Below are 21,114 nucleotides of genomic sequence, written 5' to 3'. Positions count from 1 at the left end.
CTGGCCAACATAGTGCAACCCGATCTCTACTAAAAATACAAAAATTAGCCAGGTGTGGTGGTACACGCCTATAATCCCAACTACTTGGGAGGCTGAGGAACGAGAATTGCTTGAACCCGGGAGTTGGAGGTTGCCCCACTGCCGACTCTGTCTCAAAAACAAAAAAAAGATCTGATTTGTATCAGATCAGAAATTAGCCGATTTCTCTTACAATCACATCTCTACTAATGGACTGCATGACCTGGTCCTAATGTGCTAGATTTGGATATCTGTGAACCCTTCCAGAGAACGGAACTGCTAAGAAGTTTGCAACTGCTTTTTAATGTATTTTAACCTTCTTTTACTTTTCAACTAATTGTGTTAACACTACCATAATTTCACCAAAGGATTAGAAACTCTCTATCCCAATTAAAATACAGTCCAGGGCCGGGCACGATGGCTCACGCCTGTAATCCCAGCACTTTGGGAGGCCAAGACAGGTCGATCACCTGAGTCAGGAGTTCAAGACCAGCCTGGTCAACGTGGGAAACCCCATCTCTACTAAAAATACAAAAATACAAAAATTAGCCAGGCATGGTGATATGTGCCTGTAATCCCAGCTACTAGGGAGGCTGAGGCAGGAGGATCACTTGAAACTGGGAGGCAGAGAATGCAGTGAGCCGAGATCGTGCCACTGCACTCCAGCCTGGGCAACAGAGTGGGACTCTGTCTCAAAAAATAATTCAAAGTTAGCGGGGCATGGTAGTATGTGCCTGTAATCCCAGCTACTCAGGAAGCTAAGGTAGGAGGACCACCTGGGCCTAGCAGTTTGAGGCTGTTGTGTTGTGTGCTATGATCACACTACTACACTCTAGTCGGCAACAGAGTGAGGCCCTGTCTCTTAAAATAAATAAATAAATAAATTCCATTACTATATATATATATATATATATAAAAATATATATAATGGATAATTATATAATGGAATATGTATATATTCTATTACAAAAGAGTATGACTTAACTATTTCTTTGATTTTAATGACTAGCAAGTTCTTTTTTTTTTTTTTTTTTGAGACGGAGTCTCGCTCTGTCTCCCAGGCTGGAGTGCAGTGGCATGATCTCGGCTCACTGCAAGCTCCGCCTCCCGGGTTCACGCCATTCTCCTGCCTCAGCCTCCCGAGTAGCTGGGACTACAGGCGCCCGCCACCATGCCCAGCTAATTTTTTGTATTTTTAGTAGAGACGGGGTTTCACCGTGTTAGTCAGGATGGTCTCGATCTCCTGACCTCATGATCCACCTGCCTCGGCCTCCCAAAGTTCTGGGATTCCAGGCGTGAGCCACCGTGCCTGACCAATGACCACCAAGTTCTTTAACCCAACATAAATGAAATAAAAACCTTAATCATCAAGAAGTTACCAATTAGACATACACACAAATATCTATATGACAATTACATTAATCTAAGTTACGATTATGACTAAGTCATCCATTAAAAGAAAGAATCCACCCAAGTTTTACTGAACAGAGAATAATGTATTTTCTTCCAACTGCCAAGAGTTTGGTTAAATGTGAGTTATATGAGTTAACAGGCAAAGCTAAATGTCTATCCTTAAGAATAACCATAAATAAAGATTACCAGTAGATAGCAATATGGATTATAATGGAATAAGCCATTGTATTCACTAAGTCTACTTGTATAAGCTCAAAAAGAGGTACAATAAATGTAAGTCCAGCAGTCAAGGAAGCAAAAATATCAGGAGAGCCAAATTCCTTTGAAATTTAACAAAAATAACAAACGTTCAGCAGGTCACATACAGATGGAGACAGAAACAAAAGATTAGGACAGCTGTGGCTGACCTAGTCCATGGCTTTTTACCTGAAAGCTGGGGGCTTTTATTCCCCAAGGAACTGCTTCGACTAGATTTGCTGCCTTTGCTTTTAGTGGGTCGTCGTCTTCTCCCTGAAAGGGGAGCAGCTGGGGGAATAATAACAGCAGGGGGCACCTTGCCCAGTTTGGTATACAAAGATTCAATTTCATGCTTCTGGCGACTCTGCAGGTCCTGAATCTCTTTAAGATGTCTATGAAAGATAACCAAACATAATTCAAAATACCATAATCCTCTTCATTCAAACAAGAATTAACAGCATATTCCTAAACCTGCTTTCAAGTATGTACTAGTTACTAATGAACATTTTCCCTAAATGTACTACCATGAGATTACAGTTTGTCAACTCACCTTGCTGGCCTGCATTACCCAAGCCATATTACAAGCTCCTAGCCAACAACAAATGGTTGATAATATATTAGGAGGAAAACACTTCCTGACTTTTGAGGCCATGCACACAATAGCTGAATTTGCTACTCTGATCCAATTTGCCAAACAAAACCTGCCAACATAATCATACATCCAAGTGCCATTACCAGATTCATTTAGTGAACTAATAAAGAGCAGTTAACAGTGATAAAATATGCTATTAATACAAATAATACTACAATAACAATACAGTAACAATAACACAGTAATAATATATTAACAATGAAGAAGTTCTAGAACTAGAAATGCTATGGGTCTGTATTGTATAAGTACAAGAGAAGCTGCCTGTGCCTCTGAGTCAGAGGTTGGGAATCTTTTGTGTGTGTGTGTGTGTGTGTGTGTGTGTGTGTGTGTGTGTGTGGTGGCTTCTGTGGCACTCACTGTCTCTTTAAAAAAAGAAATGAGACATTAGCATATTGTGGCAAAAATATTATTAATCTTGGCTCTAGGATCTAGGACTTAAAACCTTATCTGACATTCTTTCACAAGAAAAAAATATACTTACTTATCTCGTAGTCGTCGCAGCTCTAACTTTAAGTCTTCATCTTCGATATCTGACTCATTGTCACTACTCATGTAAGAGGAGTTAAATGAATTACTAAGGCTTTGACTTAGATTCTGGATAGGAAGGCTCTTTGAGCTCAGTTGATGAGGGGAGTGTGGACTACCTGAACCATCATCCACATCCCTACTTAAAAAGGCGGCCTCCAGGTCAGAAGATGGCCCATTTAGATGTGAAGGCTCTGACAGTTCAGGCTTTTCTTTCTTTGGTATCACAGCAGGAAGAACAGCTTGTTCCAAATCCATAAAAGGAGGAGATGCCACTGGTCCTTCTTTCTTTGTGTCAGTGATCTTGTCCTCAGTTTTCGATACAGAGAAACGACCCACTTTGTTTGCTGTAGTTGTCACCTGAAAACGTCCAACCTTGGTAGGCTGCCCAGTGTCTGACTTTGCCTCTGAGGCAGTAGTTTTGTGGGCACTCTCTGGCACATCTGAAGAGATACCAGGGATGGTTATCCCATTCGGCTCTGGTTTCACCAAGGTACTCTCTGGACTACTACTTGACAACACCGAGGACTCTGAAGTGCTGGATTCAAAATGAACAGACTTTGCATCTTCTGACTTACTTTTACCCTCTTTCTGGGTATCATCTGCTGCAACTGAAACCTGATGAAAAAAAGAACAAAGATTAAAAACTGAAGTTCTCAATATCCAATTTCTATCACAGACAATTTAAAAAAGGAAAAATAAAGTCACTTTATTTCCCTGTCAACGAGTAGGCTGATTATCTCTTTACATAGTGCCTCCATCTTTGACTATGAAGAAAAATTGAATACCATCACAGAGAACACATGTGTACAGAGATGCAGATTCTGTGTGGCTATGCTTACAAAGTAAATAATTTACTTTCGTATTCGATGTCATACACAGAATTCAGATTTATGTCTTAGTCAACATATAAATAACAAAAGGCCAGGGCCAGGCATAGTGGCTCACGCCTATAATCCCAACACTTTGGGAGGCTGAGGCAGGCGGATCACTTGAGGTCAGGAGTTTCAGATCAGCCTGGCCAACGTGGTGAAACCCCGTCTCTACTAAAAATACAAAAATTAGCCGGGCGTGGTAGCGTGTGCCCCTAATCCCAGTTACTTGGGAGGCTGAGGCAGGAGAATCACTTAAACCCGGGAGGCGGGGGCTGCAGTGGCCTGGGTGACAGAGTGAGACGCCATCTCAAAAAAGAAAATAAATAAATAAATAAATAAATAAAATAAATGAACAAGACGTAGAATTTTCAGGGTTGCCTGTGAATAAGAAAAACTACAAGGTAAATGTTAAATGCCCGTTAATCCTTAAGAATCAACACAACTAACTGGTGACTAAAAGGAGGAACCAGATCCTTGCTCTGGTTTGTCCATAGATACAAACTCAGCCCACCTATAAACGCTCAGGACCTGTTCACAAATGAGAAAGACATCACTTACTCTTCCCAGCCAGGAAATGCTCACATCTTGGACAGTTAGTAAAATAAAGTGATATGGTATCATGTGTTTTAATTTAAAGAATTAATCTTATGACAGTTATTTTAAATGTGGAAAACATTTTTAGACACAGATGTCTGCTGTTACTTATTATGTTGGAAAAGTTAGAGATGATGATGGAGACTGGTTAGGTAAACCAATTACTGAATGGGGAAAACAGCTGTAACATTTGGAACAGGAGAAATGGTACTCAATTTTAAATACACACTTGTACAAGGAGTGGAAGGACATACACCCCAAAAAGTAATCTTGGGAGGTGGGTGGATAGATAGTACGACTATCTACCGTGTTTTTACTGTTCTAAGTAATCTATATTTTCTTTAGTATATATTACTTTTATTAGGAAAATGCTAAAAAGAGCTATAAAGTACTATGTAATAGAAATCACTAGACTGGCAGTTATGTCCCAAATAGGTAGGCAGTAATTTTATTATATAGACAACTCCTCCAAAGGAAGGAATCAAGGCAACGCAAAGTGACTGTCTTACCTGAAATCGTCCCATCTTAAAAACACCAGCTCCTGAACTAGTTGCTAGGACAGGGCCTTTTTCTGTGACTTGAGAAACTGAAACACATACATGGATGAGGAAAATATAAGTGTCTCTTTCCAGTTAACTTATTTTCCCTTTGGCTAGAAATACAGCAAAACCAAACTACACACGAGGAAAGCTGTTAGAGGCAAAGAGAACTTCCTTATCTCCTCCCTCCATGAGGCTTTGTCCAACAGGGGAAAATAGTTATTGTTTGCTCTACTACTAGATACCAACTATAACATTAATACATACTATAAAAACAAAGTTTAACAGGCATTAAAAACTCACTACTCATTCTTTAATTCAGAGATATAAGTGAAATGAAGGATGAGATGTTACTGAGGACGTTAAGGACCCATCTTTATTTTATTTTATCGAGATGGAGTTTCGCTCTGTTGCCCAGGCTGGAGTAGAGTGGTACGATCTCAGCTCACTGCAACCTCCACCTACTGGGTTCAAGTGATCCTCCTGCCTCAGCCTCCCGAGTAGCTGGGATTACAGGTGTGTACCACCACACCCGGCTAATTTTTGTATTTTTAGTAGAGATGGGGTTACACCATGTTGCCCAGGCTGGTCTCGAACTCCTGACCTCAGGTAATATGCCTGCCTCAGCCTCCCAAAGTGCTGGGATTATAGGTGTGACTCACCATGTCCAGCCAAGACCCATTTTTAAATGAAAACCAGCTAATTTTATTTTCTCAATGTAACACAGGCAAATTCTAGAATAGGATAGTACAGTTCTCAGAATTATTATTATTATTATTTGAGACGGAGTCTTGCTCTCTCGCCCAGGCTGGTGTGCAGTGGTGCGATCTTGGCTCACTGTACGCTGCTGCACCTCCTGGGTTCATGCCATTCTCCTGCCTCAGCCTCCCAGTAGCTGGGACTACAGGCGCCCGCTACCACGCCTGGCTAATTTTTTTGTATTTTTAGTAGAGATGGGGTTTCACCGTGTTAGCCAGGATGGTCTCGATCTCCTGACTTCATGATCCGCCCACCTCAGCCTCCCAAAGTGCTGGGATTACAGGCGTGAGCCACTGCACCTAGCCCTCAGAATTATTGATAAGTAGTTTTGGGCAATTTTAAAACCTTTCTGGAGAACAATGCTTTCAGTTTCTTTCTAGATATATATTTATTTTATATAGCTAGTAGAACATTGAGCAATTTTGATGTTTTCATGTAATTCTATATCTTTGAGATCATTCCTTATCAATGCCTCATTCTTTTTAATGATTGCATAGTGTCATACCCTATGTATATATCATATATATATTTCACATTTAATCAGGCTTCTACTGATGGGCATTTAAATTATTCAGAATTTCTTTTCTTTTTTCCCTGAGACAGGGTCTCACTCTGTCCCCCAGGCTACAGTACAGTGACGCCATCACAGCTCACCACAGTCTCGACCTCCCAGGCTCAGGTGATCCTTCCTCCTCAGCCTCCTGGGAAGCTAGAACAACAGGTGCATAGCACCACATCCAGCTAATTTTAAAAATTTCTTGCAGAGATGGGGGTCTCACTATGTTGCCCAACCTGGTCTCAAAATCTTGAGCTCAAGCAATCCACCTGCTTTGGCCTCCCAAAGTGCTGGGATTACAGGCGTGAGCCACTATGCTCGGCCCAGAATTTCTTGCTATTTTAAAAATAAATATTTTCTTATAGATCTGTACAATAAATACACCGTAATGAAAGTGCTGAATTATTTCCATTTAAGACTGCAGTAGACATCACTATTATAAATTGATCCCCACAGAGGCTGTACCAAGTCACTTGTGGCTATTAAACCCCTGAATTTACCAATGAGAGGTGGGAACTGCTATCAGCTGTAGCCTTACTTTGTATTTCTATCATTACGGATGTTAAATACTTTCACGTCTACGTTTCCTTTTCTGTATCTTCTGAATGTTTTTTGGTTCACGTTGAATTTTAGGAACTCTATATTAGCAAAACGAATTCTTTTTGTGATATGACTACACATACCCCTCCCCCTCCCACATATATATATATTTCCCCAGGTTTTCATTTATCTTTGCAATCAATGGCACTTTTCTTCCATGAAGAAAATTTTATATCTATTACTACTTGCTTCTGGATTAGACATCGAACTTAACACCTCTATTAAACGTATCTGAGAACTCCAAACTGATCCACGGACCAAATTCAGCCTACTGCCTGTTTTTGTAGATAAATTTTATTGAAACACAAACTTATTTATTTATTATTGTCCACTGCTACTTTTGAGATCTGAGTAAGTTGCAAGAGACTATATGGTCTAGAAAGCCTAAAATTTGTACTGTCTCGCCCTTTGCAGAAAAAAAGTTTGTCAACCCTGTTCTAGACAGTTGAAAAAAATCCCCTTATGATTTCATATAATACTATTTTATGATACAATATTTCATCTTCGGTCCACTTGGACTTTACTTATGTCTAGGCTAGTGATCCACCTTTGCTTTTTTCAAGATGGCTTTCGAGTTGTTCTAAACCACTTATAAAAATATTCCATCTTTCAGCCAGGCATGGTGGCTCACGCCTATAATCCCAGCACTTTGGGAGGCCAAGGCGGGTGGATCACCTGAGGCTGGTGACCAGCCTGACCAAGATGGAGAAACCCTGTCTCTACTAAAAATACAAAATTAACGAGGTATGGTGATGCATGCCTATAATCCCAGATACTTGGGAGGCTGAGGCAAGAAAATCGCTTGAACATGGGAGGTGGAGGTTGCAGTGAGCTGTGATCATGCCACTGGACTCCAGCCTAGGCAACAAGAGCAAAACTCCAACTCAAAAAAAAAAAAAAAAAAAAAAAAAAATTCCATCTTTCAATGATTTGAAAAGCTACCTTTTTCATATTCTACATTCTCTTTTTATTGGTAGCAAACTTTTAATTTATTATTTTCATTGTATACATTTGATAATCTACATTATCATTTCTAGACTGTTCTAATGATTTGCACATGACTTCTTTTAAAATGAGAGCCAACAGAGAATATAACTGCCTTAAAGATAAAAATATTTAAATTGACTAACTGAAATCTTACATTTGTATTTCCATACAAATATATGTCCAGACTATTCAAGCTTCTATCCCTATATATCCAGTGTCACAAAAGCTAAGAGGTTATCAGTAAATTAACTTTTCTAAATACAGTATGCTTTAATTTCCTAATCTCTAATAGCAAGGATCTGGCCTAGCTAATAATGAAGGGTCTTATCATTACCTCCTTCAAATAACCTTCCCTCTGCCAAATAACAACAGAATAGATATATTAATTTTCAAGCTTCAGATATTACTACCAATGCTCCTCAGTTATCAAATACATGGAAATGTGTCTTTGAAACAGTAAACCTCCTGAATCAACTGCAGGTAGGACTGGAATTAGTAATATAAAAAGAAGAAGGATGTTTCTCACCATCCTTCTGAGGCTGTGCTCCTGCTTCTGTAACTGCTGCTGGAGCCACCACGGACACAGGCTGCAAAACATACACAGACACCACAAATCTTTAGCTTCAGTCACTCAGACTTCGGCCTTGTTGCCTTTCCTATGGTCTTTGTAAAAGGGCAGAAAGTATATGTGATGAAACACTTATGTCTGAGAACATTTTCTTTTCTTTCCTTTTTCTTTTAAAGTCTAAAAGTCTGATGTAAAGAAAGGCACCTGTCGGGGCCGGGCATGGTGGCTCACACCTGTAATCCCAGCATTTCGGGAGGCCAACATGGGCAGATCATTTGAGGTCAGGAGTTCGAGACCAGCCTGGCCAATATGGAGAAATCCCGTCTCTAATAAAAATACAAAAATTAGCTGGGTGTGGTGGCGGGCACCTGTAATCCCAGCTACACGGAAGGCTAAGGTAGAAGAATCACTTGAACCTGGGAGGCGGTGGTTGCAGTGAGCTGAGATCGTGCACTACAGCCTGGGCAACGGTGCAAGACTCTGTCTCCAAAAAAAAAACAAAAGACACATTTTAAAAGAAGGAATTTCTACTCTTAATTCTTGATTGCTTTCTTCATTTTCTCATAGGATGCTTAAGGGTATAACTTGGATAGTCACAGAAAAACAGTTTCAATCAAAACATTATTATTATTATTTTTGAGATGGAGTCTCTGTCGCCCAGGCTGGAGTGCAGTGGTGCGATCTCGGCTCACTGCAAGTTCGCCTCCTGGGTTTTACGCTATTCTCCTGCCGCAGCCTCCTGAGTAGCTGGGACTACAGGTGTGCACCACCACATCTGGCTAATTTTTTGTATTTTTAGTAGAGATGGGGTTTCACTGTGTTAGCCAGGATGGTCTCGATCTCCTGACCTAGTGATCCGCCCACCTCGGCCTCCCAAAGTGCTGGGATTACAGGCGTGAGCCACTGTGCCTGGCCCAAAACATTATTTTAATCTGACAAAATTTAGCCTCCTCTACAACAAAAATACAAAATCCATAGAATTGATCTGTGGCACAATCTAACCAGACGTACAACTAGAAAAGCACCTTTCAAATACAATCTTTTCCACAGTGATACTCCTGAGTCAGCATTAATCTTTCATTAACCAGTCTCATTTCTTTTGGCTAGAATAAGCAGGGACTCTGAATACATGTTAAACGTATTAATAATGGTTTAGGTTACAGTTTGTGTCCCAGGCATAGAATATATTAAGGTTATGAGGAGATTTTATCAAGATTTTCAAAACTTACACCAACTGCAGAAGTCACAGTTGTGATAATCTCTGGACTAAGTGTTCTTCTCAATTGAGCATCAAGATCCTCTAGAGGTTGCTGGGACTGAATGAAAACAATCAGAGTAAATACACTTCCTTGGCACCTTCAGGGTCACGATATAGAGCCAATTTAGATAGGACACACTGTTTTATGCTTCATATTGGCACAACATAACATGTGTCTTTACAGAACATATAAAACTATACTCAAATTTAGTCTACTGCTTTGATTATTTTGCTGGTTTCTCAAGATTGTATGTCAGACTCTCAAGGCTTAGAGTAGTTCATATTTTTGCAGTTTAAGAGAAGTCTTATTACATTCTATGTTTGATGTTACTCAAAATGGTAGAAAGAGTTGTTTATTTGTGCGATCTTTAAAATATATTGTGAAAAATGTACAAAGATCTACTGGTAGAGTCACTGTATCTCATATTCCCTCTTTTCTTTCTCAGTTTTATACATCTTTCTGAGAAGTTGTCCCTATGAATAAAAGATGGCATTAACATATTCTGTCACTATCACAGGATATTATTCTCTTCTTCAGGTCTTACGTGTATACTTCTTCCCTACAGATGGTGGCAAGGAGATCTGGGTATTCCATCCTGTTAACCATTCCGTCCACCCCAAGCACACAGCTTCCTTCTACCCTTCCACAGTCTAATCCTCCATCCGTCTTGGCTTCTATCAATCTATTCTTGCACAGCCTTCACTGATGCCTTTCCCTGTATCTAGGACCCCTCCACATGTCTCACTTGCTATTTCTCATCACACTTTATGCTCCCTTAGAAATCTGAATACATGTTTTTAAATGAGAAAATAAGTTTAAAACTAAACTCCTGATTTACAGACTTTCACAATGCACTTTCCCCCAAATCTGGTGGCTGATGGAGTGCTTTCTCTGTTGGAGTTTTTACTTTATTGTGGCAAGTTCCTTAAATACTGTTCCCCTGTATATTGGGACCAAAGAAATAGGGATAAATTCCAACTCAGCCTCTCAAGTAAGCAGTGTATCACGTTTTTCTTATTTCTTATATATGATTCAAAAATAAGTTCCTAATTTAGTTTAAAAGTTTACTGGCTTGTCTCATGTCAGAAGCTTTTTCCTGGTCACAACAGATTCACAATTAGTACTTTTCTTATGGAAATTCAACTAAATGTGTTGGTGGTAGGCTGGGGTGAGAAAGGGAAATAATAAATATTACACGTAATTCTGTCCACCACTGCACTCAGTGAGCAGAACTGACTGTGAGATGGGAATCTCAAGTTCATGTGGCTGGTCTCAGTTCCTCCATGAGTAATCTCATGTTAGCACCTCAGTGAGCTGGGTGGCTTTTATTTTAAAAGATACAGCACACACAGTTTTCATGAAATATCACTCCTATACCTACCTATATGTAAGCTAATTACTTCATTAGGTGGCTAGTGAAAGAAATGATAAACATTCAAGAAAAAACTGGTTGCTCTGGACTCACAGAAAAAGTTTATCAGTTGCCACTGTGCTGCTTCTTTCTAAGGCACTCTCAAAGTTAATTTTGATTTTATATGCAATTTCGCTATTCTACAGAAGTATGAATGACAAAGGGAGCTATATAGGTCTGGCAAAATGTTGGCTTTGCTGTTTTCTTCCTTCATAAGATACAAAAAAAATTAGTATCAAGTGTTTTCAGATAACCGGAAACATGACAAACAGAAGAGCTATGAAGCTTCTTACTTTAAGTAGGACCTGGGTCATTGGTTATAATGTTTTAAAAGAAAGGTGTTACTAAATCAAAGCCAAATAGACAAAAGCCAAGACCACAGTGGATAACTTCAGCAAGCTTTGTCAAAGAAAGTAGGGCGCAGGAAGAAACTGGTCAAGTCCTGAGGCACCTGGGTTAGAGAAGGTCCTGGAAAAGGTGGCAGCTGCTCGCTGGGTAGAGCACCTGCTGGAAGTTCAGTACCCACTGGCAGCACCTACAGACAACAAAGGGAAATTCAAGTCCATGAGACATTAAATATAAAGACTGCATACTGAAGAGCAAATCAACTAATTTGAATGCACAAATATAAGAATAAAATGTATCTAGTTAAGACATGTTTATCACCAAGGTTACACTCTGGTATCTGTCTTAAAAAAAGGTGTGATGACCAGTGATATTCTTATAGGGGTTACTACAATATACCTATAAAATGAATTGTAAAATACAGTAAAAAGTCGTTCCCTCGGGAGAACAGAACAAAGGCTGTATGTACATAAGTGGCAGTATCCAGATATTCTTGAGCTACTTATTTGGTACAGTATGTATCAGGCTTTTGCCACGTAAAACAAGATTTTCCGAGAAAAGAAAACAGTAGCTGGTTAAGAAATAACCAACAGGCAGGCCTGATAACAAAAGGCATCAGAAATCTAATAGTATTATCAAGAATTTCTATTTTATCTGAGTGAAGATTCTGCATTATCCTACTATAAAAAGAACCTCACATCAATGGCAATGCAGAAAGAGGCTGAAGCATACAATACAGTAGATATAACACAGCCTTGTTATTTGGAGAAGGTGGCAGAACAAGAGGAAATCCACCACAGCATAATTAGATAATAAATTCCAGTTACTTCAGTCCTAGGATTAGATTATTTCTTCCTCCTCTGTATTTCCTTACTAACTTCCAATTTTTTATAACCCCCAGATTGTTCAACTATGGAATCTACAACGAAGTCAAAAATTTGCTTCATTCTCACTGAAACAAAGACTATGAACTGCTGTTATTTGCATACATTTTGCTGACAGATACATTTAGCTCCCTTTTGGGATACAGACTTCTTCACTTTGTACCAATTCAGATGAAATACTTGTATTTTATCCGATAATTATACATTCATGGAAAACTGTGCAGCATAATTAACCCCCAAATCCTGCCACACTTGAAAAAAAATCTTATATTCATTGTAGATATACCCTCAAACTGCTGTCAATTTGTTTAATAAATACTATAAGCCAGGTAACTTTATAACTATGTTTCTAACTTGCAAGGCTGAATTGAAAAATGTACTTAATGGGAGAAAAAAAACTGATCATATTTATCTAATTATTTTATCCCAATAATTTTACCGGAGGCTTAGTTAAAGGTGGTTTTGAGGGAGCAGTTCCAGGTTTCACTCCTGATGCAGCAGTGCTGACTGGGGTAGAAACTTGCCCAGGTGTGACCACTGGTGTAACTGGCAAAGCAACTGTTCCTAGTGGCAAATTGGTTGGTGGTAAGCAAGTACTTGTGGTAGAAGTCAGGAGTTTGCTTGGTGCAACAGCAGTAGTTGGGATGCCTGGTGTGACAGTGCTCTCTACGACTAGTGAGGTCTCCAGTGACACAGGGGCATGCTGAGCTCCAGACGAGCTGTGTTCACTGAAGAGAGACCGCAGCTTTTCTTCTAGAGTCTTTATGTCATCGATCCCAGGAGCTTTGGGTTGTGTATCAGAATCGATTTCAGGACAATGAGTATGGGGCTGGTTGGGAAGCAAAGCTGGTTGAGGCTGACTGTGAATGAGTGTCTGCTGTACAGCAGGCACATTGGCAACAGGCTGTACCAAGGGTGGGATACTAGGTACTTGGGGTAATAAAGGTGTAGAAGTAGGTCCTGCTGCTTGGGGAAGAATAGGAGTAGAAGCTATCACTGATGGAATGACCAAAGGATGCAGCCCACCAGGCTGAGAAATAGAACTAGACACTCCCGCTCCAGGAGAGGAAGAGGAAGATGGCGCAGAGAGCGACAAAGCCAATCCAGTTGTAATGCTGTGAGATGTCTTATCTAGTGAGTGTGCACTAACTACAACGGTCTCAGCTAAAGTAGGAGCAGAAGTACTGCTGCTAAGCTGAATGGACAGCTGTGAAGCTGTGCTTGGCAGTGAAGTGGTGGCGGAAACTGATGTCAATGCGACTCCCACAGTAGTGCTGCCTGCTGCCTGCGGAGACACGACGGCTGGAGGCTTAGGACCTGGGGTCACAGTGCTGCCCCCTGCGGAAGCTGAAGTTGCTGAAACTGTTACTGAAGGATACAGTGCTGTACTAGAAACAATGTTCTCCGATGTGGATGTGGGGACTTGAAGTGATGGGGAAGTAGTAGATATTGAGACAACTGCAGGTATTGTGGTACTTGAAACTACACTGGAAAGTACTGGTGATTCAGACACAGGTGGTATGTGGAGACCACCTGCAGCTGCCACACCCGTGCTGGTGGCAACTCCAGCAATCCCCTCTTCAGTGGGCACCGTAACCTCAGACTGAATTACTGATGTGGACATGTCATTAGGAGGGCTGCTTGTTGCAGGGACTGGTACTGTGGCTGCTGCTGTGGTTGGGACTCCAGCAATGCTACTTAAGAAAGGAGGTACTACTGGAAATGTTGGTGCTATATGACTAAAGTTTGGAGGTGCTGTATTGGGTCCTTCTGTCATTTGGGCATGTCTAAGTTCAGAAAAGGCCTGTTGTAGACTAAGGGATGATGCAGAGTGAGACAAGTTCATTCCAGGGCTCTGAGATGTAGAGGCAGCAACTGGAAAGGAATACAAAAAAATAAGAATCAGCCCATTTTAAAAGGATGGATTCAAAAGATTGTCCACTAGCCTAAGTCAGCTCCTATAAATATGTTTTTGATAAAAAAATAAGGAGTAATCTTAAAACACAGACAATAGTACTAAGTGCAGAAATAAACACATACTACAATATCTATTATACAGGCTATATCTAGGTATGGCCGTGCTTCTTGGCTTTTTCTGTAATCCTCTCTATTCTACATCTATTTCCCTCTCTCATATGTTTATCTGTTGGTTATAACTTCAGTTTTCTATTCTTTTTTATTATCTGTGTCATCATAAATTACTGCTTTATGATTAAGCTTTCAACATAGCAGAGGCACTGTAGAATTTACATAACAATGTGGCAGAATCAATCCCTTACCTGTATCTGTTATTTCACTGGTGAAAAGTTTTGATTCTCGTAATCGACTTTCTGGCACAGGACTCACTATAAACCGTCTTCCAGCAGAATGAACAACTTGAGTTAAAGAACTGGTAGGAATGCCTGGTCAAAAACCAACAAACGCATGCAACTTACTATTGTAAGTATTGTTAGACTTCATTATTGGCACACACAATTGCTTTTTTTTTTTTGGACACACAGTCTCACTCTGTCACCCAGGCTGGAGTGCAGTGGCGCGATCTCAGCTCACTGCAACCTCCGCCTCCTGGGTTCAAGTGATTCTCAGGCCTCAGCCTCCCGAGTAGCTGGGACTACAGATGCCCGCCACCATTTCCAGCTAATGGCTTCTTAAGTCAAAGGTAAAAACAAGGAAAGAAAATAAATTCACCTATTTGCTGTGGCATGGAAGACACAGGAATTGGTTGTTTGAACTCTCCTTCCAATTTCTACAACAAACAAAAGTGATTAAATACATTCTCAAACGCAATCTCAATGACTAGGCAAAGCAAACTGCCACATGCGAAGAGAACATAAAAGTTTGTTGTTGGTCATAGGTGTCAGGTGATATCACTGGACATTTTGCATAGCAAATTTAGAACTATGAAAATATATATATATATATTTTTTTGAGACGGAGTCTCGCTCTGTCGCCCAGGCTGGAGTGCAGTGGCGCTATCTCGGCTCACTGCAAGCTCCACCTCCCGGGTTTACGCCATTCTCCTGCCTCAGCCTCCCGAGTAGCTGGGACTACAGGCGCCCGCCACCTCGCCCGGCTAATTTTTTTTGTATTTTTAGTAGAGACGGGGTTTCATTGTGTTAGCCAGGATGGTCTCGATCTCCTGACCTCGTGATCCGCCCGTCTCGGCCTCCCAAAGTGCTGGGATTACAGGCTTGAGCCACCGCGCCCGGCCTATGAAAATATTTTAAATCAACAAAGTTTCACTATGGGAGTGGTGAACCTACCTGAGAACCTGAAAAGCCATAGTCATCCTTTCCCTGTAGACTCTCCAATCCCTGGTCACCCTCTGGTTCCACACTAACATCCTCACTGAGCATTTCATCAGCTTTTTCAATAATTTCTCGTACTTGATCCACAAATGACTCTCTCTCTATTGCTAGAATAAAGTCATTGTTCACCTGTAAAAGAAACGTGATGTCAGTCTAATTAGCGTCATTTCTTAAACTTTATGTCATTCAACTATCAGTTTTATGACTTCCGTCCTATCTGCATACTTACCTATATTTTTATTTATTTTGTACTCAAGTTAGCTCTTCTCTTTGTAAGAACTTCAATATCTAGTTAGACATAGCCTAGACAAAAACATCACTAAATCACAGGTTGGGTGTGCTAGTTTTACTCACACTGAAGTAAATGCATAACTTTAAATAAACATGGATTACAAAATATGGCATATTTGCCTAGAGCAATGGCTATTAAGATCAAGTACTAAGGAAAAACTTAGAACTCCAAATGCAGACATACCATAATTGTTGCTATCTCCTCAGGGTTGTCACCATCTAGGTCAAATTTGAATGTAACCATTTTCCTATTATGAGTCTCTAATTGACATTCTACCACTCGGTCTCCTTTATTTGAAACCTAAAAAGAAAAAAGGTACATCATCTCCAAAGACCACATTCAGCTTTATTACTGAATTTCAGAAAAGCAATGCAGATTGGCACTTGACTTTATGTCTAAGGAAGCATAGTGTTATCACTGTTCCTTGGAGCAATAGTACTTTGTCTCTTAAACTGGTAGCAAGAAAAATCTGAGAAGACATTAGCCTTTGAGCTACTTACTAAAACTCTCTATTCTTTTTCTAAACGGTAAGTAGTGCTTTATCACAGAAATATGGATGTAAGAATATCATTTGGCTAATTATAAGATCCTATACATTCATCAATTCATCTCAGCCTTAAGAAATATTTAAATGATATTAACTGCTGGCCCTATCATAGCTTTATGAACCACATTTTCATTTTTCTAAAAATGTGATATTTAAGTCAAAGAGACTGTAGGCATTAAATGAGAAGACTACTATATAAATTATCTGGCTGGGTCCCTGTAATCCCAGTGGTTGGGGAAGCCAAGGCGGGTGAGTCACTTGAGGTCAGGAGTTCGAAACTAGCCTGACCAATACAGTGAAACCCTGTCTCTACTAAAAATACAAAAACTAGCCATGCGTGGTGGCATCTGTCTGTAGTCCCAGCTACTTGGGAGACTGAGGCAGAAGAATCGCCTGAACCCGGGAGGCAGAGGTTGCAGTGAGCCGAGATCGCGCCACTACACTCTAGCCTGGGTGACAGAGCAAGACTCCATCTAAAAACAAACAAAAAAAGCAATTATCTGTCACACATAGATAGTTATCTTTATTTCATGAAGTGAATGGTTTGGATGTGATGACTTCTAAAATCTTTTTCAGTGTCACATTCCTTTAACGACATGAAACCCACAAATCAGTAATACGTACATTTAAAATTCTTAATTTTGGGCGTGAAGTTTTCTCATGTCGAGAACGACTCCTTACAGATTTTCGGTAATGCCGTTTTGTAGTTCTTCCTTCATGTCTTCCACTGGAAGATGGGACGTTCTCATTGCCATCACTCATACCTGAAGCAACATCTGAATGTGCACTTTGAAATTTAAAAAGAAAATAAAAGTGCAGTTTATAATATGAGATTTAAAGGTCTGACAGTTTGGTGTTTCATATCATCTTATCTACCAGTCGAGGAAGGAGAATTCTAGTTTTACATACCTGTCTATAGAGGAAGCCAAAGTGGCCGGCTGGGTAGGCTGTGGCTGTGCTACTGGAACTGGCTCTGGAGGAGCAACCTGAGAGACTCCCTGAGTACTCTGTGAATCGAAAAGATAATTCAAATCTCAGTAGTAGTATATTTATCAATCCCTATCCCCAATAATCTACTTATTTTTTTCCTTATCCCTCCCCACTAAGTCCTAGAAGCACTAAATTTACTAGTAAATTCTCAATATTTAGCGTCTAGAGATAATGGACTTAAAATTCCAAAGGAAGTTTCTAAAGCTAGTCTCTTAGACTGCATGGTATGAGGTCAGCCAACATATCTGCTAGGCAGTGTGAAGCTACAACTCGCCATGCAGCCAGCATCTTACCAGAAGTGTGCAATAGGGCAGGCAGAGCAAAGTACAAAGATGAATTCAGATCTTTCTCCTAGCAGGGCAAAAATGATTGCTGAGAGAGCACAGGAGGATAAGATACTCTTATGACTGCCAATGGAAAAAGTTTGTGAAAGGACAAGAATAATGGCTAAAGTGCTAGCTAGAGAAGTGAAGTGCTAATAGGGTTAATCCTCTCCAAGGCACACTCACTTCCCAACAGAACAGCCAGTGGAAACAAGGACCCCACATTGGCATTTCATTCTGCTGTAAGAAAAAGTCATGCAGAAGTTAGTTTGACATAGTCTCCAAATCAGTTCTAAACCAGGGGAGCCTGTTTCTTTCTCCTTTATCATTTTTATCCAATTATGTATGTTTTATATATAAACATTCAGTAATTCTCTTTACCTCCAAAACTGCTTGCTGGGAGGATGTAGTGGGGGCTTGTGCTAAACTCACTCCTGGCTGGGACACTTGAACCTGTCCTCCTACACCACCCATAGGAACTAAAAGATTTGATTCCACGTAAGGCTGCACCACCGTGGGAAAGTACCCAGGTGTAGCCAGTACTTCTGTCGGCATGGGAGGGGATAGGACTGTAGAATGGATGCAAACAGAAGCCACGTTGGAAGAGGGAGCAATATTTGAATCTCCTGGGTACTGTGGTGGCAGTCGAGGTGGGAAACCCTGTGACAGAAATGAGGAAGGTGAGTTAGAGCAGGTTGGGGGTCATTAAATTAGCAAAACAGCAAGACATGCAAAAAAAAAAAAAAAAAAAAAAAAAAGCACACAGCAAAGAAGAACAGTAGCCAATCTCTTTCTAATAATCTAAAGGGCATATAAAGACCACATTCTTGAAATGAAGTAGTAGACTGGTTCCAACAGAAGAGACAGGACTCTACAATAATACTTTTATTGTTGGTTGTCTTCACCTAGAGATGATTTAAGTAGGAGGAACACAATTTCTTCCTAGCCAATCTTAAATAGAAGAATGCAAAAATTCTTCCACATAACAGTCATATCATGAAATGCTAATTTTCCCAATGTAAACCCTGAAGCTCTCTGTTGATACCATGTTGGCTATTCTATTTATTCTACCCATGTATGTAAGAGTTGTCAGGTATACTATTAACCACATCTAGCATTCGATCAGCTTACACTGAATACTGAGAGAACCATTTTTCTCTGAAGAGGTGTCTTGAGAAAAATGGATCAGGAATCACTGAACATCATTACCCAATCCTTTCTCAGAATTTTACTATTTTGCTTCTCTAGTTGACATGTTATTGCTAGTTATTCTGACACTCAACTATTAGATTTCCATTGTTCTTGCTGATCTATTAGGATCAAACTCTATGGTGCCCTCTTTTGCTAGCTAACACAATACCTGGTACAGAACATCTCCAGAGGAAAGCGGAACCTCAGCAGCTTGTCCAAGGTTAGCTGGTACTCCCATGGACTGAACTGCTGGTTGTAGGAGCTGTGGGTGAACCTGACTTGGCAGCTGAGTCACAGGCTGCAGAAGGGTTGGAAGCTGACTAGGAACCACAGTTGATACCCCCGGGATCGCAGCTGTTGTAGCAGATGAAGCCAACGTGAGCAGAGGCTGAGTAATGCCAGCTGCCATCGTGATGGGAAGGGATGAGAAACCTGTCTGAGCCGTAGACACATGAGGAGCTGATATGGGAATTTGAGAGACAGGGTACTGAGGGAGCAAGGAAGTAGGGAGCGGCTGTCCCACTGGAAGGAAATGAGCACCAGAGTGGACTGGAACAGCCGAGGGTTGTGTCGCAACTGGGATCTGAGGTTCGCCTTGGACAGTTGGTACTGGCTGGGAAACTGGAAGCTGGGAAGGTAAAGAAAAACAAAACAGACAGGCTTTTTTTTTAAAAAAAAAAAAAAAAAAAAAGCAAGGCTGCCAAAAGCAAGATTTACGTATTAGCCAAAAAGAAGGAAAACACAAAACAAAACAAAACAAAAAAACACGAAACCAACAAAACCCTGCATACATTAGTGTTAAGTTAATATGCCACATAAGAATATGGAAAGGAGAGCAGGAGAGAAAGAGTCTAAATAGACTATGACTGTTCTATACCTTTTGTCATAGAAATACTTGCTAATGCTTCAGCATTTGGCAATAAAAGAGGACCCTTCCATAGACAAGGGGTTTGCTTTTTTTTTTTTAAACAGCTTTATTGGAATATATTTTATATACCATAATGCTATCACTAAAGTTATGACTGCTATTACAGTAGTTAGTGAAATTCAAATGAATTCCTTCCCAGTGGAATTAAGATTTCATTCATATTATTTCTAAAACTCTTAAGTCTAACATGACTCAATAAAAATTGGTATAATTCACATATTTCACTCATTCTAGGATGCAATCATCCCTCTCCACTACCTGATCATTTTAACATGTGAGAAATTGGGATCTATCTTATAACTGATGATGTGGTACATAAAATATAGTACATTTATAGTTGATAGCATCTCAGATGTGATGAAATATTAGGGTAACAATACACTGTGCACATACATGCACAACAGTACTCAAAAATAAAGTTGAAAAAAGGTCATTGAGAAGAGCATACCTTCTACAGGGTACTTTTCAAGTGATTAGGAGGACTACTTAGGAAAAAAAAAATTCCACATAGTAAACAGTGCAGAAATCCACATGAAAATAAAGCACAGTTGGAAACCTAGAATATCAGACACAGCTGACACAATTCTAGGGAACGTCATACGTTCAGTTACCGAAGCACCTTTATTTAACCCATTATTTCTAGTACCTGTTAAATCGATTTTGGACTGGTAAGACTAAAAGTGAAACTTTGGATTGTCAATGTTGTCAGTGATGTACCCACTTACATTAAACAATGCATATGCACAAATGAGGTGATTTTCACTTCATTTTTGCAATGAGATTAACCTACTTCAAGGGTCTATCCACGTGAAAGGACAAGTTACATGGAGACCCCTTTTAGCATCCTTTCAGAAATTAAGAGTTTACCTGATTTAAAAAAAAAAGTTTACCTGTTTTCCAGCTGATACTTGAGGCAAGACTTGTGGAGCTTGAGGCTGACTCGCTGGCTGTGCAGTAGTGGCCTCACTGGAGGTTGATGTCTGTGAAAGTGAATACTGCACTGTCTGTTGAGGAGGGGCTGTCTGCTGTATTCCCTGCTGCTAAGAATAAAATACCATGATTCAGTTTTATTTCAAATCAGTAACAGCATGTTTCTAAGGAAGCATGTTTACCTAAAGCCTTCAGTGTCTGTAAATAATGATTTTAGTAATCAAGACATGCACACACCCAAATTCATCAATTTCCATTATATATTTGTTTTCCCTCTGATGTTCTTTGTGATGGTGCCACCAGGAACAATTAACCAATCTTTTAATACTCGAGTTACCATTGGCTCTTCACACAGTATCTCCCTCACCCCAACAACAGGTCTT

General features: G+C 40.1%; 1 protein-coding gene across 34 annotated transcripts in view; it reads right to left on the bottom strand.

The window, feature by feature from the left end:
• Positions 1-21,114, bottom strand: part of WNK1 (WNK lysine deficient protein kinase 1) — a 156,970-nt gene that overhangs the window by 11,198 nt on the left and 124,658 nt on the right. For 4 of the 34 annotated variants that reach the window (NM_001414862.1, XM_077952641.1, XM_077952668.1 and 1 more), the window contains 16 exon segments: positions 1,858-2,060; positions 2,802-3,463; positions 4,824-4,900; positions 8,282-8,342; positions 9,553-9,639; positions 11,445-11,528; positions 12,662-14,097; positions 14,502-14,624; positions 14,911-14,968; positions 15,486-15,659; positions 16,006-16,122; positions 16,994-17,156; positions 17,279-17,376; positions 18,064-18,342; positions 19,043-19,501; positions 20,692-20,841. In NM_001414862.1, coding sequence (NP_001401791.1) covers positions 1,858-2,060; positions 2,802-3,463; positions 4,824-4,900; positions 8,282-8,342; positions 9,553-9,639; positions 11,445-11,528; positions 12,662-14,097; positions 14,502-14,624; positions 14,911-14,968; positions 15,486-15,659; positions 16,006-16,122; positions 16,994-17,156; positions 17,279-17,376; positions 18,064-18,342; positions 19,043-19,501; positions 20,692-20,841 — 4,231 coding nt within the window. 34 annotated transcript variants of the gene reach the window in all.

The sequence above is a fragment of the Macaca mulatta genome, chromosome 11, assembly GCF_049350105.2.
Source record: "Macaca mulatta isolate MMU2019108-1 chromosome 11, T2T-MMU8v2.0, whole genome shotgun sequence".
Classification (NCBI taxonomy): Eukaryota; Metazoa; Chordata; class Mammalia; order Primates; family Cercopithecidae; genus Macaca; species Macaca mulatta.
The sequence above is the reverse complement of the archived record's forward strand: the minus strand, read 5'-3'. Positions and strand labels throughout refer to the sequence as shown.